This window comes from Rhododendron vialii, chromosome 2a (assembly GCF_030253575.1).
Source record: "Rhododendron vialii isolate Sample 1 chromosome 2a, ASM3025357v1".
In the NCBI taxonomy this organism is placed as follows: domain Eukaryota; kingdom Viridiplantae; phylum Streptophyta; class Magnoliopsida; order Ericales; family Ericaceae; genus Rhododendron; species Rhododendron vialii.
Genome location: NC_080558.1, coordinates 45,839,611 through 45,861,198, shown reverse-complemented (window position 1 = coordinate 45,861,198; position 21,588 = coordinate 45,839,611). Strand labels below are relative to the sequence as shown.

Below are 21,588 nucleotides of genomic sequence, written 5' to 3'. Positions count from 1 at the left end.
TCCTTTCATTCTCGAGAGAGGTTAGATCTCGCCAATCTTTTGCATTTTTTACTTGACCTATGGATCTCGAGCTTCGGCTTCCAACGGCTTCTGAAGAAAGCGGCGGTGGTAGGTTCTCGGCATTATCGTAGCGATGACGACTACGACAGAACTTGTACTTCGGCGATCTAAAATCCGATCTTGAGTGGACTATATCGGTTTTTTACTATTGTTGTTGTTCTTACGGCTTTTTTGTTAATTTTTGATATTTTAGTTGTGTTTCTTGTTTTTTTTGTGTTTGTTGTATTTTGGTAAGGTTACTTTTGGGCAGTGTAATGGTTTTTCTAATTTCTATATATCTGCATCTGGCGCTTCATCGAAAAAAAAAAACACTAAGCATGTGTTTTTACACTAAGCATGTGTTTTTTTTGATCATCTAAGCATGTGTCATGCTTCATGTCTTATCTACCAGAGAGTTGGTCTTTAATCGAATAAAGACGGAAAGTTGTGTGTTATGTAGTTAATATAGTCATCATGTAAAACATCTAGTTAGATTTTTATGTCGTGAATTTGGTAATGACTATAACTTATGGTAGGACATTCCCTTCTTAGATTTAACCGACGATGCTCTCGAAATAACTTAATGGGGATGATGGATTCGTTAAGTTGGTTCAAATTGATAGAGACTTAAGACTCGGTTTTTTTTTTTTCCGGATGTAGCTAGTATGTAAGACTTAAGTTGAATTTATTTATTTCGAGTCACTACCATTCCCATTTAGTTTCAAAAGCTCAAGCAAAGCAACATATACCACCCTATGGTTTAACCTTTTGGAACCATTTTCAGCCCTCCAAGCCCAGACTAGAATCCACCTGATGTGCTCGAGGTCGGCCAGTTAGAAGATGGGGGCCTTATTGTTACCAGACTTGAACTATCACCAACCTTCTCGACCCAAAAATAGTTGACCATGTTATTGCTATCGATAAAAATAAAGTTGAGCTATTTTATCTTGTCATTTCCTTCTCTCTTTTGGTTTTTGATTGATGTTTTTGGGGGTTGAGAGAGAGAGAGAATGGTTTGGGGACAAAAAGTGAAGCGCATGTGTACAAATTTGGAGTGCCAAAATCGGAACGCTGGCTTTAATGAATGTAGTCCATTTAGTCAGTATGGAAAACTCACCCTGATTATGGCACGAGGAGCAAAAGCAAAAAGGAAATTAACGATATGATATTTATTAACTCACCCAAATGATTATATCGAATCATCAAACTGGAGGCCGACTCTACGGTGCAGTATTAGGTTTTGTTTCCCATTCCCATAAAGCCCTACCTTCTAGAGAACTAACCAGGCAGAGAAACTCAAGAAGGCTTGACGTGAAGGTTTTACTTAAGGCGCATTAATCAGGCTTTGAAGGCCACACAAGAAGGTTATTCAACTGTCAAAACGTAGGAATTGTGTATGCTGAAAGATGGACTTTTCTTTCTAAGTGAGAGGCAAGAGAAAGTCTATTGCATCTATCCTAAGTTGCTCCCTTGAGCGATCTATCACTAGTTTTGTGACGTCGTGTTTGTTCAATGCAAAATAAAGGCCAACAAAGCACAAGTAAATAAAGTTGAACTAAACATACCAATTCCTAAACACTGAATAGCTGAATACGGCATTGCTCAAACCCAAATCAGATGATTGGTATATTATACCAAACATTTCGTTAAGAGAACATTGCTGATTGTTTGAATTGAACACCACATTTTATCTCTAAAGGTGTTGAGATGCTGCTGTATTTTTTTTCCTCACTGCATATGAATGCCATATGAACTTCAGATCACTGTGTTGCCTAGGTGATAGAGAAACCATGATCGATCAGGCTGGAAATCCGTAGAAGAATTCAATTGAATTTTAACAAGTACAACCCAACTCAATGTATTCTGATTCTACAACAATTAACTGATATCGAAACTTAACATTATACAAGAACTTCACCGGCATGTCAGCTCCTCTGATTATTGAATCACTTGACAAAAGTAAGCAGATGCACAACATCATGTTGTCTTCCGCCAATCAATCAATCTTTAATTGACATATATTTGATAATTGCTTTCATTCAAGCTCCACCGGCGACACCAAAGGCTTGTTGGCAAAGAAAGCCTCTAAATTGGCTCTGACTACCTCTTGAAGAGCTAAAATGGCTTCTGGCGTTGCAACTGCTCTGTGCGGAGACAACACAACATTATCCAATCCAAACAGTTCTCTAGGCACAATAGGTTCATTCTCATATACATCAAGCCCTGCACCTCCGATGTCACCTCGCACCAAAAACTGAACCAGCTCCTTTTCATCGATAAGGGCCCCACGTCCAACATTAACAATGACACCTTCCTTCCCTAGTGCAGTCATGACATCCTTGTTTATCATGTGGTGGGTTCTGTTCGTTAATGCGCAGCAGATAATTAGAGCATCGCTATTTGTTGCAAGATCGTGGACATTTTCATAGAAAGGAAACGGAACGTGAGGTTTCTTTTTCCTTGAGTTGTAGTTGATGCTGCAGCCAAAGGCCTCCAGCCTTTTAGCAATCATGGAACCAATACTTCCTAGACCTATGATACCGATCTGCTTTCCCCCCAACTGAAATGGCAATCATGTCTTAATAAAGTTGTACTGTAAACCAAGCTCAAAATAAAACCAGTGAAGAAGCATGACATGTGGCGTATAGACATGAAGACGCAATAGGACAAGGTGATGAAAAAGTTAAGGGACAAGGTATTTGCAAACATTTCTTCTAAGCATTGAAACTGCACATCCGTAAATGTATTTTAGTTAACTTACGCTGTGGACATGATTTGTTACCTTTCTCATCTAGAAAAGATCAAAATGTAAAAGCGATATAAAAAAATAAACAAATGTAAAATATCGACAGTAACTAGAACAACCACTCTGACTAGGAAAAATTTTACAAATGGTCCCTCTAGTTTGCACGAGTTCTCATTTTTGTCCCTCTAATATTAATTGTATCAATTTTAACCCTATAGTTTTCATTCCGTCTCAATTTCGTCCCTCTCCTTGATGCCGTCAATGAAACAAATAGAATTGAAGGGCAAAATTGTCATTTTCTTTCATGGAGGGACTAAATTGAGATTTTATGTAAACCCGAGGGACTATTTCTAAAATTTTACAATTTACTTTCGTTTTTTGCAAATAAAATAAAAAAGACCATAAGTAATGTATTTGACAGATGAATTATTTTTTATTGGGTAATCAAACTATATTGAAAAAATTTATATTTATATTTCATTACACATTACAAAAATATTAGAAAATGCACAAATCAACCCCTTAGCTAATGTCTTTGTGTCATTTTCTTATAATCTCCTTATTTTTTTCACCCGATAAAAAAAAATTGCTCAAAATCCGTATTTATTTGTTATATGATTGATCTTATAAATAAGTCGCAAAATAAATATACTTATACCCATGTTTTAATGTATTTGATCTCTTAATATTCAATAGTGTTTTATTGCTAAATTAAACACAATTACAAGATTTCTAAATACTACTGAACAACTTTTTCTTTTTAATCATGTGACAGAGAAAATAACGAGATTGAAAATTCAATTGAAAAAAATACAATACCAAGACATATAACATAGGGGTTGCTTTTTGAATTTTCTCATATTTTTTGTGATATATATAATAAAAACTTTAAAAAATTTCAACATATTTTGATTATTCAATATAAAATGAGATGAGAAATATATTACATATGATGTATTTTGAATTTATTTGCAAAAACAAAAGTAAAAAATAAAATTGTAGAAATAGTCCCTCTAGTTTGCATGAAATCTCAATTTAGTCCCTCTATGAGGAGAAATGACAATTTTGTCCTCTAATTCCGTTTGTTTCATTAACGCCGTAAGCGAGAGGGACGAAATTGAGACAAAATGCAAATTATAGGGCCAAAATTAACACAATTGATACTAGAAGAATGAAAATGAGAATTCATGCAAACTAGAGGGATCATTTGTAAAATTTACCCTAACATAAAATGTTGGAGATTAAACTCCAAGACTCTTCAAGATATTTACTCAGCACAGCAATTCCACGGTATCTCTCTTTCCGAGTGCATGAAGAACATCATATATATCTCCACACCTAAGGGGGGGAGCGGGGGAGGGGAAGGGTATGTCCCGGCTTGAAGCCATTACCTTGTGACCCGTGGTTTGAATGCCCGACCACTACCCGTTTTCCCCAATTAATGATCTCACAAGTCGTGACACTGTATTCTACAACTAAAATCTCATTTTGTGCATGCATGAATTTTGTATGTCTTGTGCATGCAGGGAACAAATAGAAACGTATAATAGTACAGCTTAAACCCTCTTATTTCGGTTTCGATGATAGCGTATTCATCAAGTCATCGTCGTGTGTAGCGAGTAAGGCAATAATGTTTTTGCTTTAAACACAATATGGCACTTCAGCACGGTACAAAGTCAACACCAAATTTGTAGTGAAATAGCATCACAGACATATCTAAAGGGAAGATTAATTCAACAAAATAATTGAAGGCCGGTTTTAACCCAGATTTGCGGTCTGATTCTTAGTATTGGACCAAAATTCAACACCAACATTGTGGCCAAGGTAATAATTTTCACTTCTTAGATTAGACTTTTACCAATCAACAAAAACTTTAAAACCACAAACACTTGTAAACACACACTTCAGCACACATACAAACACAAATGTGTGTGCAATTTTGTATATTTAAGTATTTGTGGTACTACCAAAACTCAGTAATTAAACCTTAATATAGGCCATCTTTTGTACCGCCACTGTCAAACTTGGCCTCACAACTAACCATTGAGTTGTTTCATGCATTTCAGGGCATCTCCGACCCATCTCTCACTCAATCTCTTCCTGGGAGACTCAAAATAATGTATTTTATTCAAAAAGCTAGTTTAGAGAAATTCAACCAGTTACAACGACTCCAATCCCAGTGCTCTACTTTTACCTCTAAAGTCGTTCTCTAATCCTCTATTTTTAACTTATAGTTAACCATTTTAACGGTATCGCCCATATCATCTCAGTAGTACCAATGTTTCTGACACTGGATCTATGATGTTAAACTGATTTGTAAAATCAAAGAAAAAATAGAAAGAATCTTGTGTGTATTCATGTCAAACCAGAAAAGTAAATTGTGTGATGTCCAAATGGATCTCAATTAGGTGGGCTTCCAAGATAAGCTAGACTCATACGTATGGGCTCGGCTCGTTTAGTAGTCGAACAGAGCTGGAGTTCTCAAATACTACCAGTTGAGCCCGATTTTGGGCTCGAATCGAGCTCGAGCCTAATCAAATTTTGAACTCGACTCAACTCAGCTCGTTTGCACCCTAGTTGGAGATGCTCTGATTCAGTTCCTATATGCATATTATATACACTTATATCTCCGAAAGGAAGTAAGGGCCAAGGAATCTGAGCTTGGAATATGGTCTTGTGTGTGTGTGTGTTTTGAGAAGAATGGTCTTGTGTGTTTAAAACAACAGAAAAGCTTAGTTATGAGACTTCAAGTATAAAATAACCCAATGAAGCAGGTACCGATCAGCACCAAAAAAAAAAAAGAATGATCAAATGAGAGTTAAAAACAACAGAAATGACCTTGGAACCAAGAGGATACTCGCCCTTCACGGGCCACGACCCGGCCCGAACATACCGGTTGCTAGCCGACACACGACGGAGAACATCGATGAGGAGGGCCACTGCGTAATCTGCCACGTCGGCGGAGAAGACGTCACCGGCGTTGGTGACGGCGATGCCACGGTGGCAGCACTCGGAGAGGTCGACGTGGTCGAGACCGGCGATGGAGCCCACGACGCACTCGACCGACGGGTAGCGATCGAGCGTGTCAGCGGCTAGGGGGGAGGAGCCGATGCAGAAGAGGACACGGGCCGATCGGGCCAGGGATTGGGCCGACGGGGAGGAGGAGAAGGAAGGGTCCAGTGGGTCGAGGAGAAGGAATTTGGTGGCGGGAAGCCATGATTTGTAGGAGAGGTCGAATTGGGGCAGTCGATGGATGAGGACTAGAGGGAGATTGTGTGGCGGAGTAGTGTTGGTTTCGGGTTGATGATAATGTCCTGCTTCGGCGGAGGAGGCCATTGAAGTGGACTTTAGTTGTTGGCTTTGTTGCTCTGAATCCTCTGTTTGTTTGCTCGTGGCTGACTACTTCGAAGAGTATTCTAACGGTAATTCTCTTCCCGCGCCCTGACAAATACCCCGGCTCCACCACCCCTTTGAATGTTCTACCCCGCCCCCCAGTTTGTTTGTTTTTTTTTTTTTTTTTAACTTTTTATTTATTTAACTTCTATTTTTAAATTTCATAATTCTGTTATATTATTTAATTATTTTCTTTATTATCTTTTTTCACTTTTATTTATGTAATATTCATTTTAAACAGATCCCCAAAAAATGATCACATTGAATCATCAAACTGGAGGCTGACTCAACGATGCAGTATCGGGTTTCTTTTCCCATTCCCATCCCTACCTTCTAGAGAACTAACCGGGCAGAGAAACTCGAGAAGGCTCGACGTGAAGGCTTTACTTAAGGCCCATTAATCAGGCTTTGGAGGCCACACAAGAAGGTTATTCAACTGTCAAAACGTAGGAATTGTTTATGCTGAGAGATGGACTTTTCTTTCTAAGCGAGAGGCAAGAGAAAGACTATTGCATCTATCCTGAGTTGCTCCCTTGAGCGATCTATCACTAGTTTTGTGACGTCGTGTTTGTACAATGCAAAATAAAGGCCAACAAAGCACAAGTAAATAAAGTTGAACTCAACATACCAATTCGTAAACACTGAATAGCTGAATACGGCAATGCTCAAACCCAAATCAGATGATTGGTATATTACACCAAACATTTCGTTAAGAGAACATTGCTGATTGTTTGAATTGAACTACAACACATTTTATCTCTAGAGGTGTTGAGATGCTGCTGTATTTGTTTCCCTCACTGCATATGAATGCCATATGAACTTCAGACCGCTGTGTTGCCCAGGTGATAGAGAAACCAAGATCGATCAGGCTGGAAATCCGTAGAAGAATTCAATTGAATTTTAACGAGTACAACCCAACTCAATGTATTCTGATTCTACAACAATTAACTGATATCGAAACTTACCATTATACAAGAACTTCACCGGCATGTCAGCTCCTCTGATTATTGAATCACTTGACAAAAGTAAGCAGATGCACAACATCATGTTGTCTTCCGCCAATCAATCAATCTTTAATTGACATATATTTGATAATTGCTGTCATTCAAGCAAGCTCCACCGGCGACACCAAAGGCTCGTTGGCAAAGAAAGCCTCTAAATTGGCTTTGACTACCTCTTGGAGAGCTAAAATGGCTTCTGGCGTTGCAACTGCTCTGTGCGGAGACAACACAACATTATCCAATCCAAACAGTTCTCTAGGCACAATAGGTTCATTCTCATATACATCAAGCCCTGCACCTCCGATGTCACCTCGCACCAAAAACTGAACCAGTTCCTTTTCATCGATAAGAGCCCCACGTCCAACATTAACAATGACACCTTCCTTCCCTAGTGCAGTCATGACGTCCTTGTTTATCATGTGGTGGGTTTTGTTCGTTAATGCACAGCAGATAATTAGAGCATCGCTATTTGTTGCAAGATCGTGGACATTTTCATAGAAAGGAAACAGAACGTGAGGTTTCTTTTTCCTTGAGTTGTAGCTGATGCTGCAGCCAAAGGCCTCCAGCCTTTTAGCAATCATGGAACCAATACTTCCCAGCCCTATGATACCGATCTGCTTCCCCCCTAACTGAAATGATAATCATGTCTTAATAAAGTTGTACTGTAAACCAAGCTCAAAATAAAACCAGTGAAGAAGCATGACATGTGGCATATAGACATGAAGACGGAATACTACAAGCTGATGAAAAAGTTGAGGGACAAGATATTTGCAAACATTTCTTGTCTTAGCATTAAAACTGCACATGCTCATCTAGATAAGGTCAAAATGTAAAAAGCGATATAAAAAAACAAAAACAAATGTAACATCAACAGTAACTAGAACAACCACTCTGATTATAAAAAAAATTACCATTACAAACAGAAAGATAAGTAGATTTACAGGCTTTTAGTAATGGTCATTAGTATATTTGCAAATAAAAGACACTTCAAGAAGTGAAGAAATCAAATGGTTTTGCACTAGAACTCAAAATTGTGGTACTGTTAAGAGAAACATTCTTGAATTCCATAAAACCGTGCAAGCGACTAATATGGTTTACCATTGTACAGTACTGGGGTAAGAGTCGTAAGACAGTTCTTACCCAATATTTTGACCCATGACTATATCAAGATAACATAAAACTTTGGAGCTTCAACTCCAAGACTCTTCAACATGCAGGGAACAAATAGAAAAGTATAAGCTTTAAACACAATATGGCACTTCAGTATGGTACAAAATCAACACCAAATTTGTAGTGAAATAGCATTCCAAACATATCTAAAGGGATGATTAATTGAGCAAAATAATTGAAGGCCGGTTGTAATCCAGGTTTGCGGTCTGATTCTTAGTATTGGACCAAAATTTAACACCAACATTGTGGCCAAGATAATAATTTTCACTTCTTAGATTAGTCTTTCACAAATGAGGGAGAGATTTGATAGGATGTGTGAGCAACCGAGCAAGTCAACCAGCAACAAGGTGGGTCGATATTGACGGAGTACTGTGATGGATGACTCTAGATTCATGAGTGAGGGTGGAATACGCCTAGATATGAGATAGGGTTGGAGAGTGCTAGATTACAATCAATGGGGGAGTTTGGATGCACGGGGTCAAGGCCTAATGAATGGAGCCCAGTGTAGAGACCACAAATGAGGGAGAGATTTGATAGGATATGTGTGAATGTTAAGTCCCACCTCGGATAAGTAGAATAGAAGTTCAGTCTTGATACAATGTTGGATGACTTGCAACTTACAGGCTTGAGCATTTTTAAGTGGGTCTGAGTTCATTGAATATATTGGGTCCAAGTGACATGGTGTGGACTCTCCAGCTACTCTCCAACGGATTGGGCCTTATGCATGTAGTGATGGATCAATGCATTGAACAAGCTCCCAACAGAGGCCATTGTCTCTTCAGAATCAAATTTGGTGTTCCAATGGAGTTATGGAGAGGGGTTGGAGTTGGGACTTAAAAAAACTGAGTTGTTCGCGAATCGCAGGCAGCATGAGGCTCAGCCCAGCTCTGTTCAATTAGAAAACGAGCCGCACTCGAGCAAAATTGTTGGCCCGTTTAGTGATTGAGCTGAGCTCAAGTTAGCAGAGCTCGGCTCATGTAGATAAGCTTGATTCATATGTATGGGCTCGGCTGGTTCAGTAGTCAAACCGAGCTGGAGTTCTCAAATACCACTAATTGAGCCCGATTTTGGGCTCGAATCGAGCTCGAGCCTAATCAATTTTGAACTTGGCTTGACTCAGCTCAGCTCGTATGCACCCTAGTTGGAGATGCTCTGATTTTTTTCCTATTTATGCATATTATATACAGGAAGTAACCACATCCCAATCTGAGCTTGGAATATGGCCTTGTTTGTGTGTGTGTTTTGAGAAGAATGGTTTCGTGTGTTTAAAACAACAGAAAAGCTTAGTTATAATGAGACTTCAACTATAACCTAGTGAAGCAGGTACCGATCAGCACACACACACACAAAAAAGGATAATAAAATCAAAGTCTATTAAAAATAACAGAAATGACCTTGGAACCAAGAGGATACTCGCCCTTCACGGGCCACGACCCGGCCCGAACATACCGGTTGCTAGCCGACACACGGCGGAGAACATCGATGAGGAGGGCCACCGCGTAATCTGCCACGTCGGCGGAGAAGGCGTCGCCGGCGTTGGTGACGGCGATGCCGCGGCGGCGGCACTCGGAGAGGTCGACATGGTCGAGGCCGGCGCTGGAGCCCACGACGCACTCGACTGTCGGGTAGCGGTCGAGCGCGTCGGCGGCGAGGGGGGAGGGACCGATGCAGACGAGGACGCGGGCCGATCGGGCCAGGGCTTGGGCCGACGGGGAGGAGGGGAAGGAATGGTCCAGTGGGTCAAGGAGAAGGAATTTGGTGGCGGGAATCCAGGATTTGTAGGATAAGTCGAATTGGGGGAGCCGATGGATGAGGACTATAGGGAGATTGTCTGGCGGAGCAGTGGTGGTTTCGGATTGATGATGTTGTCCTGCTTCGGCGGAGGAGGCCATTGAAGTGGGATTTGGTAACAGACAGACAGACAGAGAGAGAGAGAGAGAGAGAGAGAGCAAATTGGTTGGTTGCTGACTACTTCGATCAGTTCGATGTGTATTTCTTAATTATGCACGTGGGTGTGTTTCGGGATATTTTTCGGTGTAAATAAGGCATAATCCACATGGTACCCAAGCACGCATCCGAGCCGTCCTAACGTGTTTAGACGATTATGATTTATAGGCCGAGAAAGAGGAGAGAGAGTACACACGTTTGGACGGTTCGGATGCACGCTAGGTACCGCCACTAACTTTTGGGACTTTTTTTTTGTTTTGTTCCTATTCAATAAAAATTTGCGGTTTTTAGTTTGCACCTAACTTTTGTCGATTATTGATTTGCAGTGTCAAAAAGTCAGCTTTTGAGGTTTTTCCTTGAATATTTTTAAAAATATTTAGGTAAAAGTAATAATTTTTACTTTTTGATTCCTTTAATCGACACGAATTAATAATTCACATAAGTTAACCACAAAATTAAAAACGCCAAAAAAAAAAACAATTGAATAAGAGCAAAATAAGAAAAAGCTCCAAAAGGCTTAATCCTAGTTACGAATAATTTTCATCGATAATCGGTATGACTTTAATTTTCTTCGTTCAAATCGTAATACCACTATTATTGTAGGTCATTATTAAAAAATGTATAATCTTCACATCACTTGACAATAAGATTGGACTACAATTGTGCTTATGTAACATTTGCTTGAGAGATTGCACAGTTAGAATGATCTCAGCCGTTTGTTTCGGCATTAGACGGTCAGGATTTAACTTGAAATTTTTTTATTTAAATTCGGACCATCCAATATTGAAACGGACGGCCGCGATGCAACTCCGTAAATACTATTCACAGAAACAGCGATAATAAAGTTTCTCTTTTCTTGAGTACATCCCATTTTCCCTTTTCAAGATCGAGAAACCAAGATGGATCAAGCGAAATACATGTAGAACAAGCCTATTGACTCTTATTAGTGTTATCCAACTCAATGACCTTGGAAGCAAGAGGATACGCGACCTTGGCGGACCACAACCCGGCTCTAACATACCGGTTGCCAGCCGACACGCAGTGGAGAACATTGATGAGAAGTGCCACCGCGATATTGGCCACGTCGGAGGAGAAGGTGTCGCTGGCGTTGGTGACCGTGATGCCGAGGCGGCGGCATTCGGAGAGGTCGACGTGGTCGTCGAGGCCGACATTGGAGGCCACCCAGGGCCGGCTAAAAAGATTTGGATATCGAAGGCTAAATTGTGGGCGGTACCTACGTATTTTTAGAATTAAACAACAATGATAGAAATGTTTATTTATATTACTAATTTAAACTTTACAATGCATGTTAATTGCTTTGTCATCAACGATCAAAGTAGTTGGCTTGAATTCTACTTGACTTGATTTCAAAACCTGACAGTTAAAATAACATTATTTTTGGGAAGAAAACATTTCAAAAGAAAAAGTTGCTGAGAAGACTCAAACTTAAACACTCCACATGGACTAAAATCAATTTATCTCTGAGCTAGCAAAGACATTTGTGGTACAAAATGAACAAATAATATATATACTGATTTACAAATAATATTTTAGTACGTACTCCTGAAATTTAAAATTTTTTGAATGCCCGAGGCCCAGGCCTCTTGGGCCTTGGGCCTGAGCTGGCCCTGCGGCCACCACGCACTCGATCGACGGGTACCGATCAAATGTGTCTTTGGTGACCGGCAATGGGCCCGTGCTGCTTGGGCCAGGGCCTCCGGGGAGGAGAAGGAAGGGTCCGATGGGTCGAGGAGAAGGAACTTGGTGGTCAGACGCCATGTCTTGCAGGACAGGTCGATCACTGAGAGCCGATGGATGAGAAGCGGAGGACGATTATCCGATGAAGTAGTATTAGTTTCGACTTGATGATGTTGTTGTTCTACTTCGGAGAAGGCCATTGAAATGAGAGAGAGAGAGAGAGAGGTATTTGGCTTGTTGATAGTACTTTCTGTTTTTTTAGTTAGAAGTTGTTGGCTCACTGCTGACTACTTCGACGTGTATTTTCTCTAACTTTACACATGGGTGTCATTGATCTTTTAAAAAAAAAAAAAACACATGGGTGTCATTTGGGGGAAATTATTCATTATTGGGTGGTGCTCGAGCTTTTTCGTGATTGTCCCATTGTATTTTGTTAATGTCAAAATCTGGACAGTTGATCGCACTTCGACGAGACTCTTGTCAAATGCGAATGATCACGCCAAGAGCCTTGAGAAAAGATTCCCTGCAAAACAAATTCAAGAACCGGTGGTGTTTCCAATTATGGACCCTCCAACGATTAAGTTAGTAGGTGAATGATGGAGAGTATTGTAAAAGAGGGAAATTAGTATCAGCTACCTTATAATTGTGAGTGTGAGTGGTTTATATAGACTTATAGCGAAAGATGTGCGCCGGTTATGGGATCGTTGGTGACTTAGTGGGAGTTGTAGGATCATTTGTGAGATGACCCAACTTTTTCATGAGTTTCCTTGCGTTGTAAGCCTGAAGACCGGTATAAACCTTGCGAGCACCTGGCCACATGTCATACCCGTAGTGCTCTGCATTAATGTTAAAAATTCATACTCATCACATTCTATTAGGAGCTAGTTAACTGCACATTCATGTGGAAAGTAAAAATAGATTTTTTTTTTGGTAACTGGTAAAAATAGATTTTGTTTATTCGCGGTCTGGATTTGGATTGTAGAGAATAAATTCGTGCAACCTTGATATATACTCCGTAGTACCCAGAACTATTGTAAATAGTTGAGATTTAGAAAAGACTTTCGGCCGATTGAAAATTCAGGGCGGAGGGACATAGAGATAAGGGTGGGCAGCCAATCTCACTGACTGCTAATTTTCATAAGGACATGTATAATTTTTACTAATTTGATCCCACTTTTTAGGGAAAAAATGAGTCAAAGTAGAATATCCACCCACAAAATTTTCAAACGTAGCGCTAGTTTTGTTCGTTCCTCAAAACAAATCAAGGGTTTCGTTCAGAGGCAGAGCATTTTCCGCTATGAAGACTGTAAAGAGTAGGCTTCGAAATCGCATGTCAATGGATGAATGATAGTTTGGTTATGTATATAGAGAAAGTTGTTTTTGAAACCATTACAAATGAAGCTATCATCCATTGTTTACAAAGTATCATAAAAAGTCGTTGAGGTCAATTGTAAATCGAAGTTACATTTTGTTACTCCATTAATATATATACACACACACGCACACACTTTTTTATTAACTTCTTAATTCTAATTGTTCCTTTCAACTAGCAATTAGAAAAGTGAATTACATATAGTTCAAATTTCCGACTCCACTTATCAAAAATCCTTACTCCCCCACAAATTTAAATGATTAACAGTAGAGATAGACGATTGAGAAGCACCTCTTTGTTGCATCTTGCGGTCCTTATTTGAATTGCGAAGAAGCTGATCCTTAGAGAGTAGTAGATGGTGTTCCGGTTTCTAAAAAAAGGAATTTTTAGAAAAGGAAGATAATTTTAAGCTTAAAAATCACGTGTTTACGCAAATAATTTTTCTACCAATATGAATTTTGTTTGATAGATCTCATTGAGATCTTTTAAATAATGCAAAAAAAAGTAAAAATATATTTGTCATTTTCATTATATTTAAGCTTAAAATTACCTTTTTTTTGAAAAAGAAGGTTTAAAAAGAAAGCGGAACGCCCCAGTAGTATGTGATTGTGGAGAACAAGTTGGGATACCAATATACCATATGATTACGACGATGCTCCAAAATGTTTGATAAATAACGCAAATAAAAATAATTAAGAGTTTTTTTTTTTTTAATGTTTTACTCCTTCAATTATCACTCATTTTTCTACTTCATTCTCAAACTACCAAAATTACCCACTTTATCGTCAAACTATCCAAATACAATCTATTGAGTCCAATTAGTCCTTTAATAAGTCTAGCTAATTAGTCCTTTAATGAGTTCAAAAAGGACTAATTGGACTCAATTGGTGGGTTTTAGATAGTTTGAGGATGAAGTAGGTGATTTTGGTAGTTTGAGAACGAAATTAAAAAATGGGTAATAGTTTCATAACACCAGTAAAAGCCAAAAAGGCATTTGGCCGGCCCATTGGCATCAGAGACGTGTACTTTAAGTACTAGAAGAAAGAAAGTCAGGAGTCAACTCCCACACTGAAGAGCTAATCTAAAAGCATATATCGATGCTCACTCCCAGCTTATAATGAACGCATTACTATTCCAACAACACATCTCGTTAAAAGAACATTGTTGCTTTCTTTCTTTCTTTTTTGATGGGCAAAGAGTTTGTTAAGAAACTTGACAAAGTGTACATCAAGTCGATCGGAGGAGAGGGAGGGAAATCCAACTCATATGTCAGCAAGTAGGGTCAACACCCAAACTCCGTCTTTCGACGTAACAAACTCAAAAACGATTAAGGAGCTAAGAGATTTTCATCTGCAAGTAGGGTCAGCACCCAACATCGTCTTCCAAGAAATGCACACTTGGATCCGCAGCCCGTAATTCTGGGCTGGCCATGACACTGTGGCTTTCTTGAACTGCACTATAAAGCATTTCATCTAGAAGCAGTTGTTGTACTGATATCACAAAGGAGATGTGACAACAATTATTCCCCAAAATAAGGATCATGAAATCTACATGCATGGTAAACCAAAACAGGCCATTCCCATGCTCTTATAAATCTCTCTCGATCTCTTTCACTTCCCACCCACAAAACTACACAATCCAAATTCCACCACAATTTTCAGCACTTGAAAATGAATCAGCTATTCGGGTCATTCGCCATTTTGTCGATCTTGTGCTCGGTAGCCGCGGCGGCTGTTCCACCGTGCGAGACCCTGGTCCAAGAACTAACCCCTTGTCAGCCTTACCTCACCGATACCGCGGCCTCCCCGACAGATGACTGCTGCAAGGGTGCACAGAATATTGCTGCGTACATCGTCACACAGAAAGATCGAACCGACGTCTGCGAATGCCTCAAGCCCACTGCAGTTGCCAGGGCGGACGACCCCTCTCGGATTACTGCTCTTCCTGGTGTGTGTGGAGTCCAGATTACACTCCCTCCCGTCACTGCTGACACCGACTGTTCCACGTTCGTCTCTCTCTCTCTCAACCATATATGCACACACCCACATTTTAGTTTCTGAGTTTGGACCATCTTAATTAATTAACCAATCCAAAAATAAAGATATCAGACCCAAAACTAATAAAATTCCAGAAAAAAAGATAAAAATAAGCGGAGCAAATGCTGATCAGTTACTTAAATTTAGACTATTTTCTTGTAATATACCTATCTGTATTTGTAAAATCTCTTAGCTTCAGGAATAAATTTTTTGATTCATCCCAAGGGGAAAAATGACATCTTGAGCCCGTAAAGTAAAAACGTAAGAGCGAAATTGTTTACTTTTCAGATCCACTCACTGGGACGAATTGAATAACTATAAACTTGAGCAAAGCAAAAATTTCAAAAACAAATGGTGGTTTAAGTCTGAATAATCTAGAACTTATGCAGATACCTGATAATGTTTACTATTTTGGGTGCAGGGTCTGATCGAAGGTGGTGATAATCAATAAAGGCTGTATCCCGTTCAACTAAAATAAAATAAAATAAAGGCTGTATCTGGTTGTGGCTTCTTAGTTAAATAAATCCTTCTCAATGTTACTATATGATTATCCTTTGGTGGAAATAAATATTGCCTTAATTTATTGGTGGAAGTAATAGAGCTCTTACTAGTAGCTAGTTTGCTTGTGGGTTTTCAAACACTTATGTTCTGTATTCGATTACAGATTCAGACACAATTACGTTTGAAATTGTGTAGGTCCTACATGCATTATTTAGGGTCCGCGTGTCAGGAATAGTTGGAGCTGGACCAATTGACGAAGGTCCCCTCAAGTTTGAGATCGTGTTGGTTCGTTAAAATTAAAGTAGTTGAAAATAGGATTGTTAGAGCATCTCCAACCCTATCTTATTTATGCTTGTTATGAAATACGTTGATGAACACACTCAAATCTAACCACAAATTTAAGTAAGAGCTTTATTAGCAGCATTGTTAAAATTTAGGGAGGGGAGAAATAGCCTTGAAAATTTTGAATACAAATCTGAGTCTTCGTTGATTTGAGTAACACTCAATTTGGTATAACTTTGAGTAAATGAGTGGAGTGAATTTTTGAGGGATTTTATTCAAAATTTGAGTTTGAGTAGACAAAAGGGTAATGAATGTAGATGCGCTTATAGAAATGAATTCAACTTACAATATTTTCATACAGCTTATTATGCTTTCAAACCATGCTTGAACAAACTGTTAATTAGCTCTTTCGGCTTATAGTTAAAGTATATAAAAATTCAAATTATTCGAGGTCGGTTCGTGTTTGGCTCAATCAAAGCTTGTTTGAACCACTAGTATTGTTTGTGCATATTTCGTTGCCGGGAGTCAGATCCTCGCATAGACAAGCTAAGTTTGATCATGAATTGAAACTCTTTAAGTTTTCAAATGAAACTTGAACAACTACCTGCTCGGCTCGTTAAATTTATGTATGTTCACTTGCCTAACATCATTTTGCATAATCAAACACTTGCACATCTAAGAATTTTTGGAAAAATAATACTAAGTTTATCTCTAGCAACACTTTTTACATTTTGTAATAGTTTCTTGCTTCGTAAACCAGACAGAGATTCAGTTTGTAAAAGTTGAGCCGGACTTTATTGGGGCCTGTGGGCTAACTTTATATCCCAAGTTGGGCTGGATTACGGGTGTAAAATTGACCCGGGCCATAAATCATCTGTCTCAGCTAACCTATCCAAGCTCATTGGGCTCTCAAAGAAGTTTGGGCTCGAGTCTAGCCGACTCACGTCCAAAAAACTAAGGGAAAATGACGGCCCATGACGTGTTTTGATAATTAATACCCACAAAGGACATGCTAAGAACATTTGTTAATACGAAAAATGTTCTTGGTGAATATTAATATCAAAATACGTCATTGACCGTCATTTTCCCAAAAACTAGGCTCAAGCCCATCCCATGAACTTTATATAATTGGGCTAAGAGGGTTTCTGACCGCTGCACAATTCCAAATATTTTCACATTTATAGTAGTTTTTGTCAAATTTTCAACTTAATTTGGAAAAATTCTATGAGATTGTTCCCTACAAGTTATTTGAATGAAATTTTTTTCTCATAATTTCTGCATACATGTGAAAGAAAATCCTAACATTTTAGATTATCAACCATTTATAATTCACGCATATAAAATTAAATGACATCTACACATATGCAAGCAATCTAACTCATTCTCCAACCAAGCAAGTCGCAATACATACATGTGATTCGGACCCTACTAGGTATATATCTTACGTTTGCAGCCGAATTTAATAAAAATCAATTTATTAGGTATATATCTTCTTCTACCAATCATTTGATCAGGTCAATGCCGTGCTCTCATCCAAATTTTATACACTAGCAAACTGATGTCATCCTTTGCATAAAAAAGTACTACTTGGAAACTTCCCAAATCACCTCATCCATCACTAGATCTTAATTCACAGATCGCAGCCTTAGTCAACCACAATTAAATCTTGCCACAAAAATCCTAATGTCCTTCGGGGAGAGAGACGGATCCAGAAATTTGCATTAGTAAGAGGCACAGTATTAGCAAACTAACACGCACGATTTTTGATTCCTTAGATAATACATCGAAATGGAGCAGATAATTCCTTAAATAATACTACTACATCACAATTCAATCTTGCCATGCCACCAATTATAATGTCTTCGCAGAGAGAGAGAGAGAGAGAGAGAGAGAGAGAGAGAGAGAGAGAGAGAGAGAGAGAGAGAGAGAGAGAGAGAGAGAGAGAGAGAGAGAGATTGATTTTGCTGCCATTGGATAATTTTGCTCTTTTTTTTTTTTTTTTAGAAAAGCGATAGAAATGCGTAGATAAACAGAGTAGTTTTTCTTGAAATAAAAAGAAATTTCCTGCATGTGTGGCCGGCTATATCCAGGACTATAAACGGTTAGAAATATTTGGGCACCATTGTGGAAAACCGCTGGCACAATAGAAAATGAGCTCTTGTCCATGGTTTTTTTTTTTTGGATCCAAGTCCAGTTCAAGTTGGATATTTATCGGTAGCAATAGAAATGCGTACATAAACCGAATAGTTTTTCTTGAAATAAAAAGAGATTTCCTACATGTGTGACTGGCTATATCCAGACTATAAACGGTCAGAAATATTTGGGCACCACTGCCGAAAACAGCTAGCACAGTAGAAAATGAGCTGCTGTCCGGGTTTTTTATTTTTTATTTTTTGGGTCCAAGTCCCTTTCAAGTTGGATATTTATCGGCACAATCTTAATCAAATAATCCTTCAAAATGTTTTGCGCTCATCCCTCATGCTCTCAATACTGCATTGCGCTCGGCGCTCGCACTCTCAATTCGAGCAACAATGCTATCGAATCAGTATCTTAGAGTGAAAACTATTAGAATTCTGAAAATCTAACCATTGATCATAGACACTTAATTTTGTCGGCAATTCAATAAAAAAAATTAAATATAAACTTGACCAACGGTTGGAGATTGGGAATTTGTAAGTGCAAAATATAGAAATGTTGAATTGCTATAGAAAAGAACTTGCAGCTCTAAGTTTGAAAACACGTTTTTATCCAAAGTACTAGAGTACCAAAGTTGCACCTCTAGAGTACCAGAAATCTGTTGTAACGAACCCTCTGAATGCGAACTAAGAACGAGAAAGAGAAAACTAAACAAGAAATCGCAAGATATACGTGGTTCCCCAAGATGGGTACGTCATGGGCTGGCGAGGAGAGAGAGGGGATTCACTAACAAACGTGGAGAAGATATACAAAAAGTCAGTTGTAATCCGTAACTTTAGAAAGGCCACGTTATGAAAGAGATGCCACAAAAGCACTTGGAAGCCACCCAAATCCCCTATTTATAAGAGTGCAAAAACGGAAACAACATAATTAACCAATGTGGGACAAAACAATTCAAGGCATTCCCAACAATTCCGGTAAGGAGGCACTAGAGTACCAGAATTGTGCCTCTAGAGTACCAGAAATCCTGTAAGAAGGCGCAAGGATTTCTAATACTCTAGAGACGCAATTCTGATACTCTGATACTCTAGATACAAAAAAAGAAGGAAAAAGGGGGTACTCTATTTACTTGGTAGGAAAGGTGGATTTCAATACCTTATTTGGGTTTTACCCTTTTACTATTGATCCTCAAAAAATTAATTTCTTTGTAAAAATGGATTTAATTTCCTTTGCCAATATTCAAAAGCATTTTGCAGCCCCATCTTCTGCGGTTAAGTCATCTGTCCATGGGTAACATCGAAGTCATATTCTAATACTACTTGAGATAAGAAATCCGAATGCCTGGAATCCGATGTTTGTTTCATTTTATGGCCCCGAATATCATATCCGGCAATAAGAATATCCCCGGCCTCCAAGCCATCAAGATTTGGACACCCAAACCCATGTCCAAGAATTTGAACCTTCTATATCCGGCTTAGAGCATCTCCAGACTCCAATCCACTCTCCTAATTAATTGAGGGCATCCTCTCAGGCTCCCTGCGTAGGCGGCTTCTATGATTAAAATCCGGCAATCTATTAGAGCCAGTGTAACGTTCGATTGTGCGCAGTTTGGGTCAATTTTCTTGCTCATGGGACGTCAGCAAGTTCAAGTATTCGATCAATCCTGCGGTAGATTGTAATTTGTTTTATTTGGTGTTATGGTGTAAACACTTATTTTATTTTATTTTATATTTTTTATACATTAAAAAGGCGTAACTCAGGGGAGACTCTCCCATAGGCTACACCTTGGGAACATTGGCTAGCATATAAAGTCAATGCCGGTCTTTTGCCCCAATCCTCCTGTTTATGTTCCCCCTGACCTATTCAATCTGTTCAATTGGACGTTCTGGATTCCCTTAATAGAATCTGAATTTCAAAAAAATCGTGATAAGTAATTTATTAGTTTCTTTAATATTTTTGCTCTTGTACCCTTGAATGGATCAGACCACAAAAACGTTAAATTTAAAATCATAAATACCTTACACATAAATCCGCTTACCTACTATAGAATTTTTCAACGCTGCTAATTTTACTACTTATTTGATAAAACTGAAATTGAATGTTAAAAAATTAAGTATTGAAAGCAGAATTTTTTAAGCTGAAAAGCTGTTTGGTAAACATATTAAGTACTGAATTAAAAAAATGATAAATTAATTTTAGTTCCGATTCTCTATTATTTACTAATGGTCACAATGTACTTATAATAATGGTGGAATGTTGATTGTGGTGGTGGTGGTGTGTTGGTGGTGATGGAGTGGTGGCGGCGGCGGCGGTATTGGAGTGCTGGCGATAGTGGTGTAATGGTGGTGGTGGAGTGATGGTGATGTAATGGTGGCGGTGAGTGGTGGCGGTGGCGGTGGAGTGATGGTGTAATGGTGACAGTGAGTGGTGTCGGTGGAGTGATAGTTGTGCAATGGTGGCATTGTGGCGGTGGTGGTGGTGGTGGTGGTAGGAGAGTGGTGGTGGTGGAGTGGTGGCGGTGAAGTGGTGGTGGTGGTGGTGGAGTGGTTGTAGGAGTGGTGGTGGTGGTGGGAGTGGTTGTGGTGGTGGTATGGTAATTAAATGCAAGTACACAAGAATTCAGCCAGAATTAAGTAGCTTAAAGCTACTTAATTTTTTTCAATTTTTTAGCTTATATTTTAAGTAGCACTTAATTTGTTAATTAATGTATAATATCGTTATCAAACCTACTGAATCACTTATTACTTAATTGATTCAGTTTTAAGTGCTGAATTTAGATTATCAAACAAGGGGCCAAAAATTATTCTTGTTGTTTTTGGGAATTAATGATGTAATTATTGAAAAAATACCTTAGAGCAGCAGATGAGGAAATGGTGAGATGATAAAAGAATAGGTGGAGCATTTTTATTTTTATTTTGCAAAAAATTTATTAAGAAACTTGATAAAGGGTACATCAAGTTGGGGGAGAGGGGGAGGGAAATCCAATGAAGGATGGAACATTTATTAATTAATATATAGAAAAAGAGTTTTGGAAAGAAATAAAGTAAGCATATAAGTAGGAATCAATTTTCTATGGCTAGTAAAACCAACAAAAACTTAACTTGGCCTTTTTTGACCAGAAAGTAAATTTAATTTATAAATAAGCAAAACACAGTACAATAAGATGGGACACTTCCTTCCGGTGTCATGGTTCCATGCAGGTTTTTTTGGTTTGTTGTATTTTATTTTATTTTGTTAGTTTCTTGTCTTCAACGAAAACAAAGCAAA

At 38.7% G+C, this 21,588-nt stretch overlaps 4 protein-coding genes across 5 annotated transcripts; 1 reads left to right on the top strand and 3 right to left on the bottom strand.

The window, feature by feature from the left end:
- Positions 1–1,840: 1,840 nt before the first annotated feature.
- Positions 1,841–6,186, bottom strand: LOC131317900 (glyoxylate/hydroxypyruvate reductase HPR3-like). The gene is made up of 2 exons (XM_058347584.1): positions 5,624–6,186; positions 1,841–2,599 (listed from the first exon to the last, which is right to left on the bottom strand). The coding sequence occupies exons 1-2, from the start codon at positions 6,119–6,121 to the stop codon at positions 2,075–2,077; spliced, it is 1,023 nt and encodes a 340-aa protein (XP_058203567.1). The 5' UTR covers positions 6,122–6,186; the 3' UTR covers positions 1,841–2,074.
- Positions 6,187–6,809: 623 nt separating this feature from the next.
- Positions 6,810–10,303, bottom strand: LOC131317899 (glyoxylate/hydroxypyruvate reductase HPR3-like). Of its 2 annotated transcripts, XR_009197445.1 has the most exons (3): positions 9,744–10,303; positions 7,144–7,808; positions 6,810–7,047 (listed from the first exon to the last, which is right to left on the bottom strand). XR_009197445.1 is itself a non-coding variant. In XM_058347583.1 (2 exons), exons 1-2 carry the CDS (start codon positions 10,239–10,241, stop codon positions 7,284–7,286), a joined length of 1,023 nt encoding a protein of 340 aa, XP_058203566.1. In that variant the 5' UTR covers positions 10,242–10,303; the 3' UTR covers positions 6,810–7,283. The 2 variants fall into 2 exon arrangements, 1 of the variants encoding a protein (XP_058203566.1); XM_058347583.1 differs by having other exon boundaries at positions 6,810–7,808.
- Positions 10,304–11,226: 923 nt separating this feature from the next.
- Positions 11,227–12,075, bottom strand: LOC131317603 (glyoxylate/hydroxypyruvate reductase HPR3-like). The gene is made up of 2 exons (XM_058347136.1): positions 11,942–12,075; positions 11,227–11,530 (listed from the first exon to the last, which is right to left on the bottom strand). The coding sequence occupies exons 1-2, from the start codon at positions 12,073–12,075 to the stop codon at positions 11,227–11,229; spliced, it is 438 nt and encodes a 145-aa protein (XP_058203119.1).
- A 2,903-nt stretch (positions 12,076–14,978) lies between these two features.
- On the top strand, positions 14,979–15,998 carry LOC131317898 (non-specific lipid-transfer protein A-like). The gene is made up of 2 exons (XM_058347582.1): positions 14,979–15,371; positions 15,824–15,998. The coding sequence occupies exons 1-2, from the start codon at positions 15,037–15,039 to the stop codon at positions 15,828–15,830; spliced, it is 342 nt and encodes a 113-aa protein (XP_058203565.1). The 5' UTR covers positions 14,979–15,036; the 3' UTR covers positions 15,831–15,998.
- Positions 15,999–21,588: the final 5,590 nt, after the last annotated feature.

What these genes read in the sequence shown, in the direction of transcription:
- LOC131317900 (XM_058347584.1), bottom strand. Translation starts at nt 6,121, where the DNA reads ATGGCCTCCTCCGCCGAAGCAGGACATTATCATCAACCCGAAACCAAC. An exon ending in AGTATCCTCTTGGTTCCAAG is followed by an intron (nt 2,600 to 5,623) that starts GTCATTTCTGTT and finishes TTGCCATTTCAG; the next exon opens with TTGGGGGGAAAGCAGATCGG.
- LOC131317899 (XM_058347583.1), bottom strand. Translation starts at nt 10,241, where the DNA reads ATGGCCTCCTCCGCCGAAGCAGGACAACATCATCAATCCGAAACCACC. An exon ending in AGTATCCTCTTGGTTCCAAG is followed by an intron (nt 7,809 to 9,743) that starts GTCATTTCTGTT and finishes TTATCATTTCAG; the next exon opens with TTAGGGGGGAAGCAGATCGG.
- LOC131317603 (XM_058347136.1), bottom strand. Translation starts at nt 12,075, where the DNA reads ATGGCGTCTGACCACCAAGTTCCTTCTCCTCGACCCATCGGACCCTTC. An exon ending in GATCGGTACCCGTCGATCGA is followed by an intron (nt 11,531 to 11,941) that starts GTGCGTGGTGGC and finishes AAAAATACGTAG; the next exon opens with GTACCGCCCACAATTTAGCC.
- LOC131317898 (XM_058347582.1), top strand. Translation starts at nt 15,037, where the DNA reads ATGAATCAGCTATTCGGGTCATTCGCCATTTTGTCGATCTTGTGCTCG.